We start from the raw sequence: 11,483 nt of genomic DNA, 5'->3' as shown, positions 1-11,483 counted from the left end.
CTGCGATCGGGCAAGTTCCGTTAGTTTCCCGTGTCTCGGGCCCGCCCACGCACCCCGTTGTCTGGAGATGATGGCGGAGACTCTGCAGCTTTTTCTTCGAGGAACAAAACGGGAACCAGAGGAAGAGGAGGAGGAAGGACAGGGAGGCAAGAGGAGGCAGAGCGAGGGGGAAACCATAATGGGCAGCATGCAGGTACAGTGAGACAGGAGGGTAGCAATAAGTGTTCTGAAGGTCGGGGGTGCCGGAATGGGTTTTGAGGGCCACATTACTGGATTACTGGATAACGGGCACAGGGTCACAGGGGGACTTCGGTGATGGGTCATGAGGGGTTGTAGTGCTGGTCACTTGGGGCCTGGGCCTCTGGAAGACTGCAATGCTGGGCAGCATTGAAGGGGCATGGTGGATGTGCTGTGTTTTGGAGTCTGATGTCATGGGGTGGGGGCTGTAGTGCTGTTGCCCGAAGCCTTCCCAAGTATTGCAAGTGATATTGGGTATCTCATGCAGTGTTGGTGTATTGACAGGACAGTGTGACTGGAAAAGAAAGAGGGACAGTGCTGAGGTTTTGGGGTCTGCAGTGTTGGCATACTGGTCAGCACAACCCTGGAGATATTGTGAAGCTTCTGGGCTGGGGAATAACTAAGGTGTTTTTATTGGAGAGCTGCAGCTCCGCCGTCATGTTATTGTGAGTGCCGTGCTGCAATTTAAGGGCTGCAACACTGGCAATTTGAAGGCTGCATGGAAGGCTTATTAAAGGCTGCGGTGCTGAGTTGTATATGGGGCCTGGGAGTACTGGACTAGGTGTGGATATCGAACTGCTGAGTGTTGATGGGGCTACGCCAGCTGGGTTGTTGTTGTCTGCATGTGCTGAGTTGTTACGATTGCGGCCCCAGGGTCGGTTTTTTGGGGCGTTGCGGGGATGGAGTAGCAGAGGCCGCAAGAATGGTGTAATGAGGGCCAAAGTATTAAGGTGTCGTGGATGCCTGCAGCAGTGAGCTCTTCGCGGCTGGATTTATGATGTATATTAGTGGTACTGCAGTGATTAGAGTCTTAAAGGTCTGCAGGGATCGGTTATCTGTTTCCAGCTATAAATACAAACAGTAGGTTTAAACGACATAAAAAAACGTCCCACATTGCGTGAAACAGTGCCCCCCTCATTTCTCTAGTCGGTGCCCCCCCCCCCCCCCTGCTGACACTCCCAACCCACCCCTCCCCCTTGAGATCTCGGGCCCGGGGTGCGACAGGTTCACCACTGTCTCCCCTCTCCAGCCTTCCTGTCACCCACACATCACTGCTCACCTTTGATCCCTCCTTCAATACCTACAAAGCCCTCACTCGTCATACCTTCTGTCACTCACACTGAAGCCCTCCTTCTCGCCCATAACTACCTTAACCCTGCCCTCTCCCCACACCCGCCAGCTTCCCCTCCGGCACACATGGACACTCCTTGAATTGGAAGACCCCCCCCCTCCAGTCTGGAGCCGGGGGCGAACCCCCTACCAGTCTCTCCTCTCACACTCCCTTGCCCCACCGGCATAAGTTAACACTTCATGGAAGACCCATCCCTCCAGCCTGGAGCCAGGGGCTGGGGTGCAGCCCCCCACACACTCCCTCACCCCACCGGCATAAGTTGACACTTCATGGAAGTGCCTGTGCCCTGCTCTGTGTGGATAGCTTTTTTTGTAGGTGGCTCTATGTGTGGGTGGCTCTGTCTGTGTGAGGGTGGCTCTGTGTAGGTGGCTCTGTGTGTGTGAGGGTGGCTCTGTGTGTGTGGGTGGATCTATGTGAATGACTGTGTGGGTGGCTCTGTGTGTGTGTGTGTGTGTGTCTGTGGCTCTGTGTGCAAATGCAAGAGGTCTCGCATTTGTGAGAGATTAAGCTATTTATCTGTTTTCAAAACCAACACAAATACAAAATTTGTCATTTACAATGCCAATAGCTCTAACTTTTACAAAGGCGAGACCGTTGCATTGTAAATGCTTGTTTATAATGTTAGCGCTGAGTCCAGTATACAGCAGCACTGTTGCCCAGGGGCCACAAGTAAAGGTCAGGAGGGCCGCATGCTGCCCCCGGGCCGTATTTTGCACATCACTGGACAGTGACCTACTGTATAAGGATTAGAGCCCGTCTGTGACTGGAAGCTCAGTCAGTTTGGCTCAAACAGGAATCGGGGAATAGAGCAGAGATTAGTCTTCTTCCAAAGATACTGTGGGCCGCTCATTTCCTACGTGTAAACAATCAGCAAAAGGTGCCCAAATATTCACCTTGTGAACCATTTATGAATAGGGAATTCTGCGGAGAAAAAAGAAACAAATTGCAGAAGAAAACAAACTTGGGGTAGGATCATATTCTATTTAACACGATTCAATATAGCGTTTTCCTTTCAGAAATATGAATAGGTTCTTCAAGTTTAAAGTCACCTGATGTGAACTCCTTTTTAAACTGAATTTTACATGAAAGCGAGAAGAGATTAAGTTGTACATTTCTTGGGATGCAGCATCTAACACCAAAGCGGTTTTAGATTCCAAATGATTTGAGGGAATTAACCGGTGGCCTGGCTGAATCACGAGCGACTCTTTGCCAGTGTTCTCATTTCCTCACATTAATGTCTTCATGATAGATCTGCAGGTGTGACTTTTACAGTTCACAGACTCTACTCTATAGTTTTGGTGCAGTTTATCTTCGTATTGGTGAAGCTTTTGGGAGCATCAGCTGTTGGTTAGAGTCTGCTTCCTTGCCATAGTTTGAGCCAACGAGACTATAATGTCAACTCTGATTTGGTTGAAGTGATGTATCACCAATCAACCATTTTGCAAACTCTTTACCGCCAAATAAACTGTCAACAACCAAATGTTGGCCAATGATTTCATGAAATTTAACTTCCCCAAAATGGGCATTCAGTTTACAACATACTGGGATGCAAGAATTTGCCTTCCATTTACTGGTTGATGCGTGCTGTGAAAATCAAGGGATCCTCATGAATGAGAAGTGGTTACTAAACTCAGTCAGCTGCTTCTTTCATCTCAGAACATTGAAACTCATCTTTCCTTAGGCTGCCTCTTAGCCTGAATAGTAGGCTGCGTATCATCCATTACAGAATTCTCCAGTGTAGCTACTATACCCCTGCGCGGCTACATAGGTATGGCCTGCGTCAATCAGATAGATGTGCTAGATGTCGGGCAGAACAAGTAGATTTCCTACATCTAGCGTGGACATGCCCTGGGGTGTATGACTACTGGCACCAAGTTCTCGAGTCCCTGGACTCCATGACTTCCACATCTATTCCCAGATCACCACTTATTACGCTTCTAGGGTATACTGCACACATTCCTGTTACATACAGAAAGTTTGTGTCCTTTTGTCTTGTTTTGGCTAAGCACTGCGTGGCCTGCAGGTGGGGTCGCGGCCGTGCACCTAAATTTAAGGAGGGGCTGGATGATATGATCCTTTGGCAAGAACAAATTTGCACATACGCTGAATTGCTCCCCAGTTCCTCATGACCCCGAGACATATGGGGCCAGCTGCAGTCATATTTGTTGGAACACCCTGTCGCTGCTGACTCATAAGCCCACCCACTTTGTATGTTTTCCAGATGTGCCTTTCTTCTGTAGATGTGAAACCGGATGTGTAAATTCCCTCCCTTTGTGTTGCTTGCGTCGAAATGAACAGAATGCTTTGCCATTGTTAATCATAGTACTGTTGAATGCTTGCAATGTATCTTGTTGCTCTTTGATATCCATCTACTTTAAATGACTCGGTTTCTCCATTTGGTGATTGCAATTCCTAACCTGCTCATGATGATAATGTACTTAACTGTGCTTGTTGAAAGATTACTTGTACCTCGCTGACGGTTGTTTAAATAAATAAAAATTACAACAACAAAAAAAAAGTGTTTTTGGGGTTTCTACCAGTCCTCTGTCTTGCAGCTACAAGTTACAAATGCTACAGCAAATGTCCTTGTGGGACTCAAGGAAAACAAACGTGACTCATCAGTTCTCACCAGCAAATGCTTTCAGCAACACAGCAAATGCTGTTTAAATGACTGGACTTGGAGTACAAGGTTATTTACCTGAAGTTTCACCTTTTCTTAGAAAAAAGTTAAGTCACACCTCAGCCATACAACTAAGATCTTTAATTTTGGTAATGTCTTGTTGGTGAGCATTCAAAGTCTGAGGGAGATTTATCAGGCTGATAACTCGAGTCTTCCATGAATAATTAAAACAACTTCATTAGTCCAAAGCAAATACCTTCAAAGTACTTGGGTTGGGTTTCAGGCCTGTTAGCAGTATTAGTGTCCTGAAATTTTAGCGATCGTATACTTTACAAATATTGCCAACGACAACATTTAGATTTTGTATGTTAATGTTATTTTCCAAGAGGGCAAAAGGAATTTTTGCAAGGTCACTAATATTCCTCATGCTTTTTCTCCCAAAACTGTTTTGAAACCTAGTCATAAAGTGGGGGAATTGAAGGATACGGGGACGCTGAGCGGATCAGATGACTGACCATCATTTAACGAGATCAACATTGAAGAGGCTCATCTCAACTGCATCCCCAACACATACATAAATATGAAAGGTTTTCTGAGAATGAAGCAAAGAGAACATTTTGTTCTTTTACCGCCTGTGCTTGATTAAACCACATGGATGCTAAAAGTAAATCCCGATTTGGTCAAGTGAGAAAGATAGGACTGAACCTCTGGTCTTTCCACGTCTGATAATTCAGCCCAGATAGGAAGACCATGAAATGATCAAACCAGGACTTTTCTTCCAACATGTTCTCCTTCCATCTGCCTCAACAATTTGGATTTGGAACACCTTTCAGGAGAGAACCTTCATAGGACTCGAACACCAAGCAGACAATAAAAGACTAAAGGCAGAATATTCAGAGTGACACCAGCATGTGCAGAAGACATTCTTTATTGGCAGGAAACCGTTCAGTTTGACCGCACAGTCCAGCAGCATCAAGCATGGCTTTTCCTTCAATGCCCCCTGGACTCAGCTGCTTCAAGCACTGCAGCAGAACTCCGCTTGGCCTCCTCCAACAGACTAGACACTTGCTCCTTCATCTAAATAAAAAAAAAAAAAACAGAAGGCAAAGCGAAGTTAAATAGCCATTGGGAATGTGTTTTTCTTCTTCAGCAGGTGAGACATTTCCAAACAGCAGAGATATCCTTTTGTCAATTGTTTTAACAGGACAGTACATGTAGGCCGGTTGTTACTGTGAAACTGTCCAACAGCATTGGTGAGGAAAGTATCATCCTTCAATCAAGGTTTTACCAAGTGAAGGCCACTCATTGACATTCAGTCACGCCTGAAACTGTAGCATAAAGAAAGCTTCATGAGAGAGAACCTGGCCTCACAATCACCACATCCCAAAAACATGCTTCGCTCCCTCAGTGGTGGTTACTGGGGACACTATGGTCAGAAGAAAGCACCGAGGGCCCACAGAGCTTCCAGTTCACTTGCCAATACTAACAGCTAAAGATACCCAGAAGTATCCCACACGCCCTAAGCAGACTGGCTCTCTGGCCTCAAGGTTCTTGCCTCCCAAGAAAGAGATCCTGATCTCTGGCTCCCAGAGTTTTATTTCCCACTCAATGGCCTCCCAAGCACGGATTCTTAATGTTTGGCATCAAAATCTCAAGAGGACACTCTCGGTCCTTCCCAGCAAAGATTCCCGGTCCCTGGCATCCAGAGTACATGTTTCTACTCACTGAAAGCTATTGTCAAAAGAGAATACAAATAGAGGATAACGTCAGGGGAGTGATCAAATCATCTCGGTCTCAGAATATCCAAAGGATTACCGTCAGGCTCAATTTGTGTTTATTTTTTTACATTATTGATTATAATTTAACAAGTGCTTTAACCATGTTTCTCAAACTAAAACCATTATCTCCAATTTATTATTACCCTCATTTTTCATAGTCCTTCCACATTTATACTCACTCATTTATTTCTAAAAGATTTTAAAAAAGCAGGGTGAGGTAAGATATTTTAAGACCAAAGGGAATTTGCTACAGATTTTCATTTAATTATTTATTATTTGCATATTTTGGAGATTCTTTCAGACAAACTAGTGGCACTGCCTAGGAAGGGAATATCCTTTGTGTATGGCAACTACTACTGAATGGGAGATGAACACCGAGAATGTTGAAACATGTAATTTTAAATATGTTCAACTACAGTAAATATGTGGAAACAGTTCTACCAGAAGTTCCTACATCAAAGTAGAAACATAATTTTTTACTCGTTTCATCTACCAATCTTTTAAGTGCTTCCACCCGATCAGTAGGTAGGGACAAACCCAGCTTCAGTTTGTCCATGCCTAGTGGTCAAATCATCCTCGCTTCACTACACATTATGTATACATTGTGTTTCAGTTGTACCTTTTGTTGATGATACTTCTGATTCAGGGTGTTCAAAAGTGGTGGAAGGCCTTGCACCCTTCTGCCAAACGTAGGGTTGGTAATAGCCATGGATGGGAAGGAGTGCGCACACAGGTGTCTGGCCAAGTTTGTGACCTTTCTTACATTTCAAATTCTGAGTAGTTCGATTAGCAGTACTCGAAATAGGGAGGGAGTCTTACAACCTTCCGCTGAATACAACATGATGTCTAAGGGTCATGGCGATGGAGACACTTTGAGTATGTGTAAGTGTTTACGGGTATGGCTTTGGTACAATCATGGTGTGATTTAAAACATATTTTTTTTTAAACAAACTTTACTATTGGGCGAGACCCGATCAAGTTTCATTTACTTCCCTCGGAACTTTTACTGGGTGCACAGAAAGAAGTTACAGGTCAAAACTTCTGATTAGTTTCAACGTTGTCAGGCTCCCCAAAGAGTTACCATTTGTCGAGATGCTCGGAAACAATCACAGGACCCAAAAATGTTTCCTGTCACAAACTTGTTGCATCTACAAGCTGCTATTTATCTTGCAGTGTTAGTACACAGAATACATTTCCTTTAAATTTGACCAGGAAATGTGTAAAGCGGAGATGCACCACCTAGATCAGACACTGCCGCAACCACACTTTGGAGCATTGACCAATAGGAATCCAGTACTGGCCCGACTGCCCGCCTTACTCACCTGTGCCTTAAAGTTTTCGTCTGTTATGTCCTTCAGGTTAATCAGCACATTGAAGTAGGCCCCGAACACACCAGTCTCCAGAGCTTTCGCTGCCACCTTCGGCAAAGAAAAATGTTATTGGGAATCCATGGAGTAATGAAGGAGTACAAACTGTGGTAAAGAAGGGACTGCTCATAATGTTAGATTTACGACCCTAGTATTGTTTAACGTCCTATGTACTGCACCTATACCCTATGATAATGGGTCACTTTCACACAGAAGGCAGAAATGCACGTGATTCAATAAAATATTAAAACAATGGTACTCAGAAAATGGGAGCCTTGTAGGAGGGTATTTTGCAAGGATAGAGACACAGATTTCTGAAGAGATGCAGGAATTTGCCAGCAGCAACAGGCTGCAGTCAGGGGATAACAATTTGTTTGAACATTTTGAGACAGATCACTTTCTGAACTAATCCATGACCTACAAGCTCTGATTTTTGGATGCTTCCTGAAGGTTAGGAGAGGGCCTCCGTTCTGATACTGGGTGGGGAGGAGTGGTTATGTGGGATAGCCTGGAAAGGAAGGCTCCATAGTTTGAATCTCACCCTTCGCTGGAAGCAGCAATTGAGATTAACGCTTATGGCGGTGATGGTCATTTTCCTAAGGTGGCGATTACTGCCTTGAGTGGTGCAAGAACCAATTGTAAGACCTTGGCTAGTAGTAAAAGCCCCATTTTCAGGTACTTTGATGATATCCAGACACTTTCTTGGAAGAAAGTCACAGATTTTTCCATACTGTTAATGCAAACTGTGAGGTAAGGTAGGGTCCAGTTTAAGATAGTTTGTTCCTGAGACTTCAACCTTGCATTTATGAGAAGGTTAAGGGGGGGGGGGATTTTGAGGCTGCTGCAGTCAGGTTCTTTATCAAGCAAAGCTATTGTGTTTGAGCTTTCAGTCACACACACCACTGTGATAGGTGGAGCTTGGCCTTTAAGGTCAAACAAATGCCACTGTAATTCTAATAAACTGCTTCTTATAGATAATTAGATTACTTTAGTGTTGATTATTATCTAATCCTTATGTGTAAAAGCTTATGCTCATCCCACCCTAGCGTTGTTGGTAATGTTGGTAAACCAATGACCAACACTACAAGCTAGATCTGTTTATTATGGAAAGTTATGATAAAATCAATGGGCCCAAGTTATTTATTGTGGAGTGAATATGTTAAAGTCTCTGGGCATTTAAGTGTGGATTGTTACTCCTCTATAACAATCTGTAGGGAGGTGTTTTGTTACATGGAATCTCACCGTTTACCATACTAGGCAAGGGTCTTAGTGTTGGTTACCAATCTGAAACCGTGGGGAGAGAAGATTTGCACATGTATTATCCCTTCCCCTAAATTCAGGTATTGGGGGTATACAACCAAAAGGAATCTTCCCACTCAGATTGCATAGTAGGATATACATACATGTCATCAAGCTTGCTGCTCTAAAATGTATTGCCCTCTCCTCACCATTGTCCTTGACTCCCAAATATCAGAAGGGTTACCGCAGTCTTAATCATGTTATCTCAAAGGAGACCAGTGTTTAATTTGTGCCGGCAGTTGCCTTTTGGAGACAGGGACAACATTTTTCTGATCAAACTTTGTCAACCTAGAGAAAGGCAGATCATTGAAAAGAGGAAGATGGAAAAACAGTGATAAAGGGAAAAGAACAGATTAAAATGAACACCCAAAGGGGCGATAAAAAAAAAAAAAGAAGAAGAAGAAAGTGGTGAAAGCTTTGGATCCAGGCACTTGATTACTTTGACAAATCAAGCACTGGGTCGGCGATCTGCAATCATTACCCACATAAATATTCAATAAATGATCTACAGTGGTAATCAACCACTCCTGGTGCTAAATAGAATATGTGCAGTCTTTATTCATGTCTCCAGGTTTTAAGGTGGCTCTCAGATCCCAGGAAACCCATAAAGAGCATCCGCAATTATTACCCTTCCCCTGCAGTATCTGACGAGTACCTGTATGTCAGATCTACAGGAGATATTGCCATGTTTGGCCATTTCCTGCAATGGGGGCCAGAGGCTGTTGACCTTCTGTGCCAGTGACAAAGGCACTGCAATGGCTTTCTTCAGCCCCTCCTGCATCGCGGCTTCACGGCTGCAAGGCAAAGGAAAAGCCACTCAAATGTGCAGTTCTGGCAGTCAAACAATACGAGACGACCCCTGGCAAAGCGACTCATTTAGGAGGTCATATTTACTCACAATATAAACAACAAAAGAGAGAGAAGAAAGGGAACTCGTTTGCACTCTGTAGCTATACACAAATAAACCAGACGAGAAATAGCTCACTACCTACGTAACCGATAACCTTGAGAGGTCTGGAACTTAAGATCCCAAGGAAAAACAGGAGGAACCCTAGCTTTGCCCTTTTTAAAGAACCCTCACTCACCAACCTAGTTTCGTATAATTAAGGATACACACGATCAAGACAATCTCACAGGTATCCACCACTGTTTTTAAAATGTGTCCAGGGTCGCCACTATTAAAATACCATTTGAGGTAGGCACTCAGAGTCAATTTTAAATCACTTACACCACACACACAAAACACCGAGCTCTGATGTAATCAGGCATTTCAGCACACCCTGGATGCATTTGGCGACCGAGGTAGAAACCCAATGATGAAGGATGTCACCAACTAGGTTGGCAGGTGAGTTCTAAAAAAAAAAAAAAAAATCTAGGATTGCTCCCTGTTTAGTTACAGATCTCTCAAGATTATAGGTTAAGTAGGTAGGGAGCCCATTCATGTTTACTTACAAACCATTCAAGCTACGGATTCTAAATATTTTTCAACATAATTATAAACTCGTACAAACGCATTGAATACATAATACACAACTTTCCTTTACAGCTTTTCAGTTTTTCCTCAATCTTTCTTTATTCTAGGGTCAATTATTTATTTTGGTAGTAAAAACCACATATTGTATGTGCTATATAAGTGGTTATTGGTACATTTGAATTTTTAAGGTACTCGCATATCACTTTCCTACAAAGCTTGTAAAAGTAGAACACCTGGCTCCCAGTTATAGGTCATCCCTTCAGCACAACAAACTGAACGTCTTTTTTTTTTATTAGTAGCTTCATCTTGAAGGTGTTGGGCTCCAGACTGTTCAGCCAAGATGAACGAAAAGGAGAATTGGTCGCCCTTTAAGTGAGGCATTTGTATTGGGCACTGCTTACACTGACAAACAAGCACTGGCAATGCCAACCGGTCTTATGTTAAAGGAATGTTGTAAGGTAAAGTGAAGCATATTAAGTAAATAGCATGGTAATGGATGTGTATTTGTGTGGAATCAAAGAATCGTAGAATAAGATTAGTGTAGGTTAAAAGGTCAAATGGCATTTGCACCGTCAAGACAGAGCTAAAACCCTGTGTAGGTTAAGGACTGCCCTTCTCCCATCTGTGCTGCTGCCAGAGAAAAACACCATTTAATTTTTTTACAGAGTTTTATATAGCGCAAACTTGACCCGAATCAGGTATCAGAGCGCTTTACATAGCACCAGTTGTATTACATGAGGAAACCTTCATTTTTTTGGTATTTTTTTTTTGGTTAGGCACGGTGAGATTAAGGGATTTGGCCATAATCGCAGGATGTTCACCGTCATTGCCGAGACTCAAGACTTAGTTGTTTTTTCTTTACATGTACTTACCTTAAAGAGAAAGGCAACACAATAGTTGCAGAATCTTTTGTTCTTTTTTTTAGTTACGTCTCTGGCCCCCTCCAAGAAACACTCAGGATCACACGTCCCAAAGTTTTTACGAGGCAGTCAGTGAGGCCCCATCTCCAGCACAGCCCAACACACAGTAATTGAAGAATGTCCTGGATGCTACAGCAGCCCTGGCTAAGAAACGTAAGTGGGGGGGAACCCATTTATCCCAATGGGAATTGCATTCATGGTTGTCAGGGACTTCCTTGCGTAAAGAGTATATTTTGTAGCTGCACTTGTCGGTGATCAACACCAACACTTATTTGACAGGACCAGGAAAGTTAATAGTCCATCCTGCAGAAACCGTCCCAATCCGGTGATCATGGAAAGTCATATGGCTGCCTGGAATTACCCATCAATTGCAGCCTTCTTGCACAAACATTTGCTATTTAACTCGATTTTCACAGACACAATCATCTTGCAGCCACATGGCCAAGAACAGTCGCATAATTCTTCGTGCAACCTGACTTTGTAATTGTAAATGGAATCTATATAATGTTTAGTACCAATGACCAGGCATTGAAGAACTTTGCATCAAGAAGCATGCTACTCTGGAACCCAAGATTAGAGGTTAATAGTTAGTAGATTCTTTTTATGTTTTGCATTAGTTGCGTTAGGTATGTGCTCTTGTTTTCTTGTGTTTAGTA

The 11,483-nt window shown here is 43.4% G+C and overlaps 1 protein-coding gene across 1 annotated transcript in view; it reads right to left on the bottom strand.

Moving 5' to 3' along the window:
- Nucleotides 1–4,901: 4,901 nt before the first annotated feature.
- The window catches only part of FTCD (formimidoyltransferase cyclodeaminase), a 152,562-nt gene continuing 145,980 nt past the window's right edge, over nt 4,902–11,483 (bottom strand). The window contains exons 11-13 of the mRNA XM_078681446.1: nt 9,089–9,227; nt 7,090–7,185; nt 4,902–5,066 (exon numbers count right to left, since the gene is read on the bottom strand). Coding sequence (XP_078537572.1) covers nt 4,980–5,066; nt 7,090–7,185; nt 9,089–9,227 — 322 coding nt within the window. The 3' untranslated portion in view covers nt 4,902–4,979. The remainder of the gene's footprint in view (nt 5,067–7,089; nt 7,186–9,088; nt 9,228–11,483) is intronic.

This window comes from Lissotriton helveticus, chromosome 3_1, assembly GCF_964261635.1.
Source record: "Lissotriton helveticus chromosome 3_1, aLisHel1.1, whole genome shotgun sequence".
Taxonomy (NCBI): domain Eukaryota; kingdom Metazoa; phylum Chordata; class Amphibia; order Caudata; family Salamandridae; genus Lissotriton; species Lissotriton helveticus.
The sequence above is the reverse complement of the archived record's forward strand: the minus strand, read 5'-3'. Positions and strand labels throughout refer to the sequence as shown.